At 41.0% G+C, this 16,064-nt stretch overlaps 1 protein-coding gene across 2 annotated transcripts; it reads left to right on the top strand.

Annotated features, from left to right (window-relative positions):
* The first annotated feature begins 660 nt into the window (after positions 1 to 660).
* zbtb40 (zinc finger and BTB domain containing 40) lies at positions 661 to 9,903 on the top strand. Of its 2 annotated transcripts, none has more exons than XM_044025035.1 (12): positions 661 to 767; positions 1,723 to 1,916; positions 3,536 to 3,969; positions 4,072 to 4,250; positions 5,021 to 5,249; positions 5,985 to 6,365; positions 7,102 to 7,308; positions 7,661 to 7,825; positions 7,927 to 8,141; positions 8,659 to 8,815; positions 9,184 to 9,353; positions 9,481 to 9,903. In XM_044025035.1, exons 2-12 carry the CDS (start codon positions 1,765 to 1,767, stop codon positions 9,679 to 9,681), a joined length of 2,490 nt encoding a protein of 829 aa, XP_043880970.1. In that variant the 5' UTR covers positions 661 to 767; positions 1,723 to 1,764; the 3' UTR covers positions 9,682 to 9,903. The 2 variants fall into 2 exon arrangements, with proteins under 2 accessions (XP_043880970.1, XP_043880971.1); XM_044025036.1 differs by having other exon boundaries at positions 662 to 767; positions 3,551 to 3,969.
* Positions 9,904 to 16,064: the final 6,161 nt, after the last annotated feature.

The raw sequence follows: 16,064 nt of genomic DNA, 5'->3' as shown, positions 1-16,064 counted from the left end.
AAAGTGAAAGAGGGAAAAAAAGACTAAACCAAGTGTAGATGTGTCTAAATAACACATTGGCAAATGATAGCAAAAAGAGAAATATTTGAGATTATTTAGTTTTAAGTTTTAAAAGTGTGTCCCATAGTGAGTGAAATTTGTCCCTGAACCCCAAGAATATTTAATTTTCTTTAACTGTATGAACTCCATCGCCCTACGTCAACTGAGATTGTCACAGCACCCCCGCGACCCTCCGGTAGATAATGGATGGATGAACTCCATTCATTCCCTCAACCATACAGAGACACTGAAGGTTTCGTGTAAGAAGTTTCGTACAGACAGTGGTGTTTTGTAGTTTGTACCATCTGTGTCACAAATCATTGTATTGCAGGTCAACATTGAACGCTTCTGATGTTGTTTAATTAAGAGACCAAAAGAATGTTCATGTACATATACTTGTACATGAGCTTCGCCTTTAAATCACCCAGGTTACACGTCATTGACTGTCCGCTGAAGCACATTGAACCATGCCAACATATCTGTGAAAAAATACTTTGTTCTCTGTACATGCTTTGTGTGTTTACGGAATGTTCATGCTTAGTTGGGCAAAGAGTGAGAAAGATAAACGGATGAATGCTAGGATAATAATTTCCGTAACCGGAAACTGACCCATTTGGACGACGTACCGTCCGTCGCCATTTTCAAAACGACCAACCTTTATTGCGCACACAACAAATGTTGTTCAGCAAAAGCGTTTAAATAAAGAAACGGATCCTTTGAATAACAAGGTAAAGTCATTCAGTGCGTGGGAGTTGTTAGTCATGGCAGATGCTTGTCATTATGTTCGCAGTATAAAGTTGCTCTTGTCTTTTCACCGATTTAACCACTAATATCGTCACTTCACGACATTGGCTTATGTAGCTAAAGCTAACTCACAATGACCTATTTGGAGCTGTCTAGCTTAGCTTGTATATGATTTACAAAACACTATTTTGGATACATGACATTTCAGGTTGGCACAAGCTCAGCACCGACTGCTAATAAAATATGAAACGGCGATAGTAAAGTTAATGATATGACCACATTAAAGTGGACCATGAATGCACGACTGGTTGCATATTGTATATAATTTAGTTGATACCATGTGGCGATCCTTACAGGGAGAAGACGAATGATGAAGAAGAGAAAGACATTACCATACATTATGCACCTCAAATATCGACTTTGTAATAACATTCAAGTCAACTCAATAACACCAGTCCCCAGAAGCAATTTAGGGAATAATGGAGCAGGCTTAAACACAAACATTTTAGAAAAAACCCCAAAGAATATAAGTATTAAACAGTTTCAGTGCATACTGGTCATTTGTATATTCTAGCAAGAGGTACAACTGTTCAAAAACTAGAACATTTCACTGCAAAATGTTCCTCTTGGTGCCAATGCTAGTAGCTGGTAATAGATTTGTATTTGTTTTTCGTTGCTGTGTAGAAAGTCAAAGGAGTATTGAGACAAAGTAACATTTGGGTGGATTGAACCTTTAAAACTTTAACCAACTTTAACTAAGTTTAACTAAGAATTTAGACAATTTGAAGTATTTAGACACAGTAATGTCTGTGTGGAATTAACCTTTAAGTACTTAGACAAAGTAGTATTTCTATGGAATCAACCTTTTGCTCTGTGTTGTCAAACTTACTGCTGTTTCCATTCTGAATACTTGTACATGTTTGTTGTTGTTTCCATCAGTGACGGAGCACAGGATTGTGACCCTCAAGACCGTCACTAAAAATGATGGATCTTCCCCACTACAGCAGTCAGCTGATGCAGCAGCTGTGGGCCCTGAGGAAGGAGGGACAATTCTGTGACTGCACCATCCTGGTGGGAGACAGTCCTCACCGAGCACATAAACTGGTGCTGGCTGCCTCCAGCATGCTCTTCAGGTAGTTCCAACCCTTGTGAAATTTGCCCTGAAGGAAAGACTTGCGTAAACAGATCTGTTCCATAGTAGAAATAAGCATCTTGTTAAGCCACCTTTTAAAACATGTAGCCGATTAATAATATACATTTTTATGGATGATTTATTGATTAAATATTTGGAACTGAGATTTTTTTTGTCGCCTTTGATATGTCTAAACTCGCTCTCAAGTTGAGTACAAAAGATCTTTCTTGGAAACATATCGGTAAAAACTCGAAGTGCGCCCACTTTTTTTTTTGTTTTTGTCCAAATATGAAGACTGATAACTTCAAGTTCTGTTGTCTCACTTCTGTACAGAAATACTTAATTTGTGTAGTGTGTTTTTGCAAAACAGGCTCCAAATCAATATTTAAGGATGGGACGATACCACTTTTCTGGTCTGATACTGATATCACAATCTCGAGTATCTACTGATACTGATATCAGTCCGATACAGACATTTTATACCATTTATGAACTATGAAGTTGTTAACAACACATTTGTGCCCAGTCATTTCAAAGACATAATTGCCCAACAATATTGTACTCCCAAAAATAAACAATAAACTGTTTATTATTTACATATTTACAGTCTGTGCCTTGTGACGCATGCAATATATAGGATTTGATTGTATCAGATTTTATTGATACCGATTCCCATCCCTAGTAACACTGCAACTAAAGATTATTTGCATTTTAGATTCATCTGTTGATTATTTTCTCAAAGAATGAAGTAGTTGTTTGTTCCAAAAATGTCATAAAATGTTGATCTGGTGTTTTACAAACCTGGAAATGATGATGATCTTAAATGTCTTGTTTTGTCCACAAACCAAAATGAATGACTTTTAATGATTTTATTTGACATATGGTGCAAAGAAACCAGAAAATATTCACATTTACGAAGCTGAAAAACTAGAAAACTTGTTTTAATTATTGGGGAAAAAAACACAGTTGACAATTAATTTACTTTGCTGGAGTGGCTCAGTGGTTAAGACCGGTACCCTATGTGCGAAAAACATCATTCCACTGTAAGTCGCTTTGGATGAAAGCGTCTGCTAAATGACATGTAATGTAATGTAATCAGTTAATTGAATAATCATTGCAACCCTAGTACAGACTCATTACAGTACTCCAATTTGCTCCCTTTCTACAATAGTGTGCCTTGTTTAGTTGTTATCATTTATGTTTCTTTTAGCTTTTATAACACTTTTGTATCATCTATTGAATTAAACACCTTAAAATCATCGGTCATTAGACTTCACTTCAGGGTTCAACACAATATAAACACAGACATTCAGTTTCTTTTATGTGAAAAAACTTTCTGAACTTTCTCAAAACAAATTCAAAACAGAATGACACACATTCAGGAAAAACATTTAGAGGGGTGCAAAAACATTTGGAGGGGTGCAAATAGTTACATAACAGTAAAAGCAAGCAAAAGATCTGCACACTGTAGAACTCTGATCCATGCTTATCAATTAAAATGATCAAATCAATAATAAGGAGTGCACATTAGGTAAGATATACATACACATATCCCTTCATACGTAGGCTGAAGTCATTATGTACAAACACATACAACAGCCTTTTAATAATTTTAATAAGTCTTGCCTGTGTCAGGTCCCTGCTTGAAGGCTCCGACACTATCTCCATCGACACGACCGTGGTGTCCTCGCAGGAGTTTGGCTGTTTGCTGGACATGGTGTACACTGGGAAACTGCCTCTGGGGAAACACAACGTCAGTCGCATCGTCGCCGCTGCAGACAACCTGCAGATGTTCGATGTGGCTGTTGGGTTTAAAAATGTCCTCACCAGCCTTGTGAACCAGCAGACCCCTGTCTCTGCACCACAGACATCAAGGGTCATCAAAGACCTAAGTGAGAACCCTGAGGGTTCACCGTCATCGAACAAGGACGGCTCCACCTCAGACAAGACGGAGCTAAAGGTCGAACAAGAGGAGGAAGAATGTGAGGATGACGGTGAAGAGGTGGAGGAACCACCACTTAAAAGAGCATGTGTTGAGCCCTGCAGGTCCTCAAGTGAGTTTCAGCTGCACGTCCTCATCTTCTTCAATGCAACAGTTACACAATAACTGTGTGTGACGGTGAGTGGACTCAGTGTTTTCATGTTTGTGTACACAGCGTCTGAAGAAGCCACGTTTTCACAAACTGCAGCAGAAGAAAACAAGGCAGTGATCGAGGCGTCCACTGGTGTCCTGGAACATTCTTCTCAGATCGTGGAGCTCCTCGCCAACGTGTCCTCTGTTGTGGAGCTGCTGAGTCAGGCAGCACAGAGCAGCCTGGAGAAAAACGAGAGACAGGTACCACCTACAATTAGATTTTTGGTTCTTTTTACATTTACATCTCCTTTACACTTCTAAACGTTTCCCCTCAGTTTTCTTCTCTCCACCTTTAGCTTGTGTTCTTCTAATTAGTAACTTCAGTTCTTTAAATTCACAAAACAGAATTTCACACTTTAATAGTAACATTCTGACAGATATGCCTCATGACACACCATTAAATAATATACCAATAAGCTATCAACCACAGTAGTGCTGCAGCAATGATTAGATTAACCGATTACTAAATGAATCGTCAACTATTTTGATAATATTAAAAACAAGTTTTCTTTATTTTCAGCTTCTTAAATCTGAATATTCTGGTTCCTTTGCTCTATTTTACAAATAAATCATTAAAACTAAATAATTTTGGTTTGTGGACAAAACAAGACATTTGAGGATATCATCAATTTTTTCAACATTTTAAGGCCCAAACGATTAAAAGGGAAATAATCAGCAGACGAATTGATTATGAAAATAGTTGTTAGTTGTAGCCCTAAACCATAGTGAATTCTTATGCGCGGTTGAGAACACTTAAAATAAATAAAAGGGCCTTGCCATAAACAATCTTTAACACTGAAATTGTTGAAATAGTCACTTGAACTGCAGCCTTTGTGATTTGCCAATATTTCAAAATCCTGTACAATCAAGAATAAAGCATTGTCTCCAATGTAATATTGTGTTTTAAATAAAGGTTGATTCTCTCTGAAGTTGAGGTTAATAAAATAAAGACTCCTCTCTCTTCCTGGCAGGTCGTGTGTCAGTGCTGTGAGGAGGCAGATGCCAGCTCAGCCCTGGAGAAGCTGATGAGCAGAGTCAATGAAGGGCAGCTCAGTAAAGAAGGACTATTCACTCTGCTGCGGACCATTCAGCAGAAAACCACCTCCTTCCCTCCATCACTGCTCTCTCTGCTGGGAGAGGAGGAAGAGGAGGAGGAGGAGGAGAGGATAACGCAGGAGCCAAACAGAGACAATACGACAGGTAAAGGAAGAACACGCTGCATCTCTGTGTTTTTCAGCTATGTTTAAAACCACATATCTTAACCATAACCACAATAACAACATTTATATGGCAACTTTAAAAACAAAACGTTTATACTCACAGAAAGAAGAGATATGTGATGCCACATAATTCAAAACACCAAATGTCAAATTTAAAGAAAAGAAGACACAAAGGAGCAAGTATACAATACAGTCGTAGGCGATAGTTCAAACTCGCACCCTAAAAACTGTTCAAGTTAAAAACATACAGCCTAAAAGCACAGCAGACAGTGAGGCGTATTAATGAAGTTGTCCAGTAGAGGGCGCAGTGAGCTCAGCTTGGCCTGCATTTATGCCCTCATCAGAAGAAAACAACAGTGATGTTATGATGTTTTATGGCGAGGTTCTAACACCACTGATGGCAAAATCTGTACACGCGAAAAGAATCGATCAGGGGATACAGGCAGTGGTATTTATTAAAAGATCTATCTAAGGATTTTATAAATCAATCAATAAATCTTTTAAACTCACCCCAGAAGCAAAGGTATGTCCTCGATGAGACTGAATGGGCAAAATAGGCCAAGAATTGTGGGAGGAGATAGTGAGGGAATGTTAGGCAACGATTAAAAGTCTCTTAAAGTCTCCTCCTTGTATCTTCACCTCACTGCTCTTATATTCTCTGTTGTTGCTTTTGTACGTGTAATCATGCTCTTTGGCTGTATAATCTTTTCCTCAGTGGAGTCAGCGGGGCAGAATGGCAACAGGAGTGAAGAGAACGAGGAGGAAGAGGAAGGAAACCTCAAACAGGAGGAAAATGAAGAGGACGACAAAGACATTGATGATCCGCCAAACCCCGTCTCCTCTCCCCCGTCTCCGTCCAAGCGCTACTCTTGTCGCTGGTGTAACAAAGGTTTTAACTTCAAGTGCCGAATGCTGAGCCACATGAAATGCTGCTCCTTGTCCCAGGAGTGTGAGCAGCAGTGTCCACAGTGTCCAGAGAAGCTGGCCAACCTGCGGGCACTGCAGCAACATCGGGCCAAAGCTCACCGCAGCACCACGCGCGCTAAGAAGAAGGTGTCCTGTGACATTTGTGGAAGGCTCTTTGCCCATCCATCAGGTGAGAGTCGTCTGATCCCGACACAGTACAACACACCACTTTAACGTCTGTCCTGAAGGATCTGATCGCAGGTGGACAGTGTTAAGTACAACTGTCCATGCCTGGCATTAAAATGTAGCTCAGTGGCTTTTTAAATGCAAATATGTTCTGGTTTCTTTGCTCCATATAACAAAGAAATCATTACAAATTTGAGAACATTTTATGGACCAAGCCATTACTCGATTATGAAAAGAAGTTAGTTGCAGTCATTGAGACTAGGAAAAGCACTCAATAAATACAGAATACATCAGATTTGGCTTCATCCCTGCCGTCATGTCCCTGATGCTTTTAACGTGACTGACAGTATATATTTTTAATTAGTTGATGTGTGTGATTGTGTCTGAGTATCAGTGCTAGTGACAACCTCTACTACAAGCTCTACTCATACTGCTGAAACGTGAAATAAGATTTAGCCATAAAAGAAAAAAAATATATCAAAAATACTGTTATAAGTATATGTAAGGAAGAGGAGGATGAGAGAGTAAATGATCTTATTGGGAATAAATCTGCCTCCTGCTCGACCTATTTACACCACTGTATTTTAACGTTGGTGATAATGGTGTTAGAGCTGGTGAGAGCTCAATATTTTCTCAGGTGGTGGTTGGTATAAAAAGGTCAGCTGAGGTTGTATGAGCTCAGGGAAGTAATGGTATCAGTGGCTCACTGTGAACGTCTGCTCCCTCCCGCCGCACGACAGGTATGATTTACCACAAGCGAACAGAACACTTTGACGAGAAGCCGTTTGCCTGCAAGGAGTGTGACGCCAAGTTTGCGGCGAAATCGTCGCTGAAGAACCACATGAGGCTGCACACGGGAGAGAAGCCGTACCAGTGCAAACACTGTGACATGAGCTTCAGTGTGGCTGCTGCGCTCGCTTACCACAACAAGAGGAAACACTCTGAGGGTAGGACACACACACACACACACACACACACACTGTTCAGCACAAACAATGGCAACATGTTAATTGTATATACAGTAATTATTAGACTCCCAGTTTCATTATCAGGTAGTCTTAGCCTGACTTAGTGATCGATTTAGTCTTATTTCAGTCAGACTATCACGTTCACATGTATTTTAAAAGTCGTTAGTAGTTTGTAAACGTATTGACTGTCGGAAAAACTGAGCGTTTTTTTTCTTCAAGTTTGTACGTTTTTCATCTTCAAATCTTGTCTTGTTGACATGTGTCCATGACGATGAGGCAGCCTTAGGATCAGAATCTTATCCCGAGTCCCACTTTGTCTTTCTGTGTGCAGGGAAGATGTATGTGTGTCAGTACTGCAAGGCCACCTTCGCCCAAGCCATTGAACTGACGCGTCATGTGCGCACACACACTGGGGATCGTCCGTATGTGTGTCGGGAATGTGGTAAAGGCTACATCCAGGCCAGTGGACTCACTGCCCACCTACTCACCTTCCACGGTAAGACTGACCTCTTAGTCATTCCTGTGCGTGCATCATGACACGCGCGTAGCACAAGCGGTGATGTCGTGAAAAACTACTTTGTCGTGCTGTCTCGTCAGACATATCGGAGCCTCATGACTGTCAAAAGTGCTGCCTCAGCTTCAACTCCGCAGAGGAGCTTCAGCAGCACATCGAGGAGTTGCACCCAAAGGACTTCCATAAGTGTCCCACCTGCCACAAGGTGTTCACCAGCGCCGCCCTCCTGGAAAAACACAGCGGAACGCACACTGGAACCAAGCCCTTCAGCTGTGACCTGTGCAGCAAGTCGTACCAGGTAGGAGACGAGGATGTTTGATCACGTTGCCGAATATTGTCATGAAATTATGACACATGATAAATAAACAAATTTTTGTGGTGTGCTGCTAACACAGACCCAGACAACAGCCTGTGTGGACACTGAAATAAATTAAATGCATTACTGTCATTCAAATAACATGTTTGTTTTTTTAATTGTAAATAAAGGCAAACATTTAATAATAATTAAAATTTCACTTGTTGCACTGGCCTAACCACTTTTCTTCTTATTTCTCTGCCCACCAAGTAGTTGCAACATTATAAAATAAACCATCTATTACTAGCACAAATTACACACACATATGTGTACATGTATATGTATACACATGTGTATATATATATATATATATATATATATATATATATATATATATATACATATGTTTATATATATATATTGTACACATCGGTCATTTCTGATATATTATGCATCCCTATCTTAGGTTGTGCCGCACACAGTGTTTCATATGTATGTCTCTCTGTCTCTGTTGTCATAGCAACTGTCAGGACTGTGGTACCACAACAGGATCAACCACCCTGATGTGTTTGCCAGCCACACCCGGCAGCTCAAGACCATGGTCCAGTGTGATCTTTGTTTCAAGTTCTTTCCCGGCGCTGCCATTTTGGCCAAACATCAAGCTGCTGAGCACCAAGGTGAGCACAGACAAGTTTAACTCGTTTTATAAAGTCGACCCTGTTCAGACCTGTTTGTAGCATCTGTCCTAGGAGAGCCCAAGGATCTTAGTGACTTTACAACATTTATCAATTGAGAACAAAAATGCATCATTGGTAATAATTGGCTGCTTAGTAAATAATAATTGGCTGATGATTATAAAATGGCAGATATTAGGCTGATAACTTGGTCCTACTCTACGTTATAGAAAATAATGCTGCATATAGATGCACTGTAATGTGTGTGTGAATAAGTGAGTGGCAAGACTGTGGTTTAAAGCACTTAAAATTGTCATCAAGGTGTAAAAAAGCACAACATAAATGCAGACCATTGACCATCTTTTCACCAGCTGTTCTGGAAGGAGAGGAAGAATTGCAGAGCGGTGAGGAGTCCAGGTGCTCGCTCTGCACCGCGCTCTGCTCCTCGCAGCAGGAGCTGCAGGAACATATGCTCTCCTGCCAAGTGGAGGTACGAGAACAGCAGGAGGACACAGAGGAAAAGGTGTCCACGTCCCACACAGTAAGGACAATGTTGCTCACATGACCAACAACAAACCTGTCATCTCAGTCCTCAGCTAGTGCCATGGCAGTGTTACCTTCCAGAATAAATTCAAATGTTGATTTTTACGACTTCTCTGTCCAATCAGGTGATTCCAGCGGATCAGACAGGCAGTGAGGGGGCGGAGTCAGGGATGAGCGAAGCCCAACAGGTTTTTGTGACTCTAGCAGCTGGAGGACAAGGCGGATCATCGTCAGAAGTGGTAATGGTCAACATGTATGACCTGCTGAACAACTCGGTCACCTTCATCTGTGAGGACAAACCGTCAGCTCCTCATTCTCAGCCATGAACTCTGACCCCACGACAGTGAGGACATGCGTGTGGTTTTATCACCACCTCTGGTCAGGGAAAGAAGTGTCAGAGTTCACGAGTCAAGGACTGTCAGTTTTTTGTCCACCAAAGGTTGTTGTTAAATAAAATGTATTTCATTTCACTTGTTGTAAAGAAACCCAGGTAGGCTTCAAGTCGTCTCCAAAGATCAATGAACGCATTAAAAAAATATATATTCATATCAATGTGTGTTGTGCCTGTTTACACCCACACACCACCGGAGACATTAATCTTTTTGTGTTAGTTCAACTTAAAGTGGACTTGTAACTGAAATTGCTCTAAATCACATTTTCTCAAAGTCAGACCAAAATCTAGGTAATGTGCTCGGTAGAAGAACTTGTGAATGCACATTGTGGAAAACTTGTACCTGAATGATATTCCCTGCCTAAATAAAGAGCATCTATAAAGTCCCCAATAGAGGTCCCCATCACCCACAGTCAAGACTGACACGGCTTCAAATTGCAGTAATAATGTTAATAATCATTGAAAATGAGAACTTGTGAAGTTATGACTTCAGTTATTACATGAAGAGTAGACCTGAGCTGCAATCGTGAGCTGCTTATTTCAGCCAAGAGGAGCAGGTTGTTATAATGGAGAGCTGTGAGGAATACAAAAAAGTGATCACAGCCAAATATGACGAGATGAGGCCAGAGCCGGCCCAAGGCGTAAGCGAACTAAGCGGCTGATTAGGGTTCCGTGACCACCAGGGGGCCCCGAGAGCTATTAATTTTATTTATTTATTTATTTTTGCGTGTGCTACATCAGTGTGCTACATCAGTGTGCTTGAGGGAATAAAGCAGCGAAACGCAGTGAATTTAAGTTGAGACTTTATTTGGAATAAAAACAGCTGAGAGCAGCCCTCTGTGTGTGTGTGTCATTCCAGCAGGTGGCAGCATTTCCTACAGGTGGTGGGTTTTTTTTTCTCTGTAACAACAATTTCAGGCGCCCCTTTTCTTTAATTTGTCCAGCGAGGACATGAACGTTGATTAATTACAGGTGGAGCTGCTCCTGCACAAAGACACACTGATTTAAAAGCCTTTGTGTACTTTCCATGACTTGGTACATTCCACTCCTCCCCCTTGAATCGATCTATTTGGAATGTTCCACTTCCTTTGTCGGAGGCGGAGCTTCTTCTACGCAGAGAGTCTGTAAGACGGGAGGAGGACGAGGAGAAGCGGGAACAAACATGTGGACGAACGTGTGGTAACTGCACATTTCCTAGATTCTCAGTTGACGCTTTGTTCACACCTGCTGTTCACATCCGACCACAGGTGTTCAGATTACACCTGCTAATGCTGACGTGACGTCACTGCTCCACAGCAAACACACGATCAAATATGAACCTTACTACTATAGTATGTAGTAGTATAGTATGTCATCAAAAACGTTAAAATATAAATTCTCCACATGTCCTCAAAGAACTGTCAAAGAATGTCCTCAACAAAGAATGTCAATAGACCATTAAAACTGTTCAGAATGACTATCTAGTCTGGCCAGTAGCAGGTTAGCTGCTGCTAATGTGACGTCACTGCTCCGCAGCAAACGTGTTTTCAACGCATCTGTTTTCAAAAAACTGTTTTAGTGTCAAATATATAATTATATAGTATGACGTCAACAACTGCCTTCACACTGTCAAAAAGTGTCCTAGTACAGTATGTCGTGAAAGAAACGTACATTATTTGTAAACTATCCGATTATAAACTGTCAAAAATGTCACTATACCATTAAAACTGTTAAGAATGAGTATCTAGTCTGGCCAGAAGGGAGCAGGTTATGTTAAAAAAAAAAAAATGGGGGGAAAAATATAAAATAAAATGGTATAACCCCCTTCAGTTATCTTTGTGGGAGGCCGGGGGAGCACAGCCCAGCCCCAACCCCCCACCACTACAATGGCAGTGAGAGCGCGCGTAATTTGGCCCTGGCGCCGGGGCCAGGTATTCGGAGCGTGCTGGATTTGAACCAGCCACAGCCGGACTGGCACAACCTTGCGGTTGCGAACAGATCCAGCACGCCTCGAACCCTTTTGACAATTGGGAGACGCTCTTGGTGTTTTTCAGTCCTCGCTTTGGCTGTGGAACCTTAAACCTTCAAGTATAAAGGAATTGAACCGTTAAACTTAGGACTGAAAGGCAGCTCTTTAACCAGCTGAGCTAACTGTCCACACTCTTCCTCAGGTTTTCTTGGACCAATCTACTCTCTGTGTTGAGTATTGTGCTTAAAAAGTTGCTTCATCCAAGATTTGAACTCCCAACCCCAGGAACTCTAGTGTTTGACTGAACCACGTGAGCTATTTGCCCTCACGTAGAGTGTTTGAAACGTTGGACGTCTTTCAATAACAGATGACCCAAAAACACCAAAAATGTCACACTGATGAAGTATTTAAGAATGTCTGTGCGGGACACTGGGCGACACGGCTGGTGTAGTGGTTATGGCTCTTGCCTTTGGAACAAGAAAACCTGGGTTCGAGACCCAGTTGGAACCAGGATCTTTCTGCATGTAGTTTTTCATGTTCTCCCCGTGTGTGTGTGGCTTTTCTCCGGGTTATCCGGCTTCCTCCTACAGTCCAAGAACATGCAGTATGGGGATTAGGTTAATTGGTCAATTTAAATTGACCTGGTCAATCAGGCTGAGGTCTGTAAAGTCATGGGTAATCTACTATTGAAAGACTTCTAAAGGTGTGAATGAGTTGAATGTGTTGAATGGTAGTTTGTCTCTAAAACTCCATGCACAAAGATTCATGTACCAAGTAGGGATTGATCCCAGGTCCTCACGCTTCAAAGGTAACAGCACTAACCACTAAACCAACCATGTTGCCGATTTCATGGGACAGACGTTCTTAAATATTTCATCAGTCTGACGTTTTTTTTGAAGTTGTGGTTCTATTATTGAAAGAAAGACTTCCAAATTGTACAAAAAAGCGTACAAGGACATATAGCTCATGTGGTTAGGTGAAGGACTCGAGTTCCTGTGGTTTGGAGTTCGAATCTTACACGAAGCGAATGCTTAAGTAGTCTGGAAATTTACCTAATCCATGCATGTTTTGAATGGACTGATGAACAATCCAAGGTGTACCCCGCCTATCACCCTATGACAGCTGAGCTTGGCACAGCACCCCGCGTAGATGAATGATGGACTGTGGGAGGAAGCCGGATAACCCGGAGAAAAGCAATGCACACACGGGGAGAACATGAAAAACTCCATGCAGAAAGATCCTGGTTCCAACTGGGTCTCCAACCCAGGTTTTCTTGTTCCAAAGGCAAGAGACATAACCACTACACCAGCCGTGTCGCCCAGCGTCCCGCACAGACATTCTTAAATACTTCATCATTGTGACATTTTTGGTGTTTTTGGGTCATCTGTTATTGAAAGACGTCCAACGTTTCAAACACTCCGAGTGAGGACAAATAGCTCACGTGGTTCGGTCAAACACTAGAGTTCCTGGGGTCGGGAGTTCAAATCTTGGATGAAGCAACTTTTTAAGCACAATACTCAACACAGAGAGTAGATTGGTCCAAGAAAACCTGAGGAAGAGTGTGGACAGTTAGCTCAGCTGGTTAAAGAGCTGCCTTTCAGTCCTAAGGTTAACGGTTCAATTCCTTTATACTTGAAGGTTTAAGGTTCCACAGCCAAAGCGAAGACTGAAAAACACCAAGAGCGTCTCCCAATTGCCAAAAGGGTTCGTGGCGTGCTGGATCTGTTCGCAACCGCAAGGTTGTGCCAGTCCGGCTGTGGCTGGTTCAAATCCAGCACACTCCGAATACCTGGCCCCGGCGCTGTGGCCAAACTACGCGCGCTCTCACTGCCATTGTAGTGGTGGGGGGCTGGGCTGTGCTCCCCCGGCCTCCCACAAAGATAACTGAAGGGGGTTATACCATTTTATTTTATATTTTTCCCCCCAAAAAAGCCATAAAAAGACAAAAAAAATTGACCACACAGTTGGGTCCAGGTGTCCAGTAACTGCTGCTTAAAAATGATGAGCACATGAATGAGACTTCTGTGTGATTAATGCGTTCACATCATTTTTACATTGTTAACAAGTGAAAACTATGGACGAGTCAAAGTAGCAACATTCAATCAATAAATACACCATTAAATAATGACTCAAATGTGTCTCACATTGGTGTATTTATTGATTGAATGTTGCCACTTTGACTCGTCCACAGTTTTCACCTGTTAACAATGTAAAAATGATGTGAACACATTAAACAGAGGCTCTGTAGACAAGTGCTGTTAACGTCCGTGTGAGGGGATGAAATCACAGGTGAAAGAGTGCTAAATGTGCTAAAATGTTGATGAGCGTTTTTTAAAGGTGGAAATGATGATGTTGTCAAACGTGTTGTTTTTGTTCACAAAGTAAAAAATATTTTGAATGATTTCTTTGTTTTTATGGAGCAAAGAAAACAGAAAATGTTGCCATTTAAGAAGCTGTAAAATCAGAAAGCTTGATTTAATTCTTAAAAAAAACAATAGTTTGTTGTTAGTTTCACCTGACATGGAAATGTGTCGGGATGCACGATATTATCGTTATGGGCAGATATTGGCCGATATGACTAATGGCTGCACTCTGATATATGGGCTTAGTAAGAAATAATTAAAACTGAATATTTTTTATAAATACTCGATTAATGGAGAAAATAATAACATTAACATTTCCTGGATTATTTGTCTTTCTGTAACAATCAGAAAACAACATCATTTGTATGTGAAGACAAATGAAATGAAAGGTGTGTGTGTTTACATGTGGAGCAGTGACGTCACATTAGCATTAGCAGGTGTAATCTGAACACCTGTGATTGGATCCCTCAGGTCGGATGTTAACAGCAGGTGTGAACAGAGCGTCAACAGAACATCTAAGAAATGTGCAGATCATTAAGCAGCAGTTACCACACAACTGTCCCTGCTGCTCCTCGTCCTCCTCCAGCTCCTCCTGGTCCTGGTTCCTGTAGATCAAAGCTGTAGATCAGTCACAAATCCTGTAAACATTTGTAAAATCTCAATATTTAACAGAGGATTCTGATGTATTTATTGACAGCGCGGCCGAAAGCCTCTTTTTACTCTTCACTGTAAAGTCATGGCTTGTTTGTTTTTTTTCCTATTGCCCTAAATTCTGATGATAATGACCTCACTCAACCATGCTTGAAAACACATGAACTGTGTTCAAATGTGCTCACTGCAGTAAATGAGTGAAGAAATGTGAGGAAAATACATGAAAACCTTTTTATTGTCAACTACATATTGGTCCATATCAACACGGACACTTTTATTTTGAAATTCTACTAAACCACTGCTCCTCAACAGTTTTTTTTTAACGTAACCTGCCCCCTACTGGCCAGACTAGATACTCATTCTTAACAGCTTTAATGGTATAGTGACATTTTTGACAGTTTATAATCGGATAGTTTACAAATAATGTACGTTTGTGTACACGCTTTCACGACATACTGTTCTAGGACACTTTTTGACAGTATGAAGGCAGTTGTTGACGTCATACTATATAATTATATATTAGACACTAAGTCAGTTTTTTGAAAACAGATGCGTTGAAAACACACGTTTGCTGCGGAGGACATTCTTTGACAGTTCTTTGAGGACATGTGGAGAATTTATATTTTAACGTTTTTGATGACATACTATACTACTACATACTATAGTAGTAAAGTTCATATTTGATCGTGTGTTTGCTGTGGAGCAGTGACGTCACTTCAGCATTAGCAGGTGTAATCTGAACACCTGTGGTCGGATGTGAATAGCAGGTGTGAACAGAGCGTCAACAGAGAATCTAGGAAATGTGCAGTTACCACACGTTCGTCCACATGTTTGTTCCCGCTGCTCCTCGTCCTCCTCCCGTTTTACAGACTCTCTGCGTAGAAGAAGCTCCGCCTCCGACAAAGGGAATGGAACATTCCAGATAGATCGACTCAGGGGGGAGGAGTGGAATGTACCAAGTCATGGAAAGTACACAAAGGCTTTTAAATCAGTATGTCTTTGTGTATCAACGTTCATGTCCTCGCTGGACAAATACAAGAAAAGTGTAGTGCATTATTAATCTGGCATGGAGCAACTGTGTGACCCACAATTTCTTCTGGGATTAAGAAATAATTCTGATTCTGATTTTTTATGGACCAAACGCAACTCACATTTCATCGATGGAGCCCATTTAAAAACAACCGAGGTTGACAAAGTGCTGTGACAACTGACCAAACTAATCAATTAATTGAGAAAACAGACCATCATAGACAATACATAAACAATCCTTAGTTGCAGCCCTAATATGAGACTTTGAGGGTTGTACATTTTAATGTGAAAGATGGACAAAACTTCATCTTCAGTCAACTGTCAATG

This window comes from Solea senegalensis, linkage group LG4, assembly GCF_019176455.1.
Source record: "Solea senegalensis isolate Sse05_10M linkage group LG4, IFAPA_SoseM_1, whole genome shotgun sequence".
NCBI lineage: Eukaryota > Metazoa > Chordata > Actinopteri > Pleuronectiformes > Soleidae > Solea > Solea senegalensis.
Note: the sequence above shows the minus strand (reverse complement) of the source record. Positions and strands in the feature narration are given on the sequence as shown.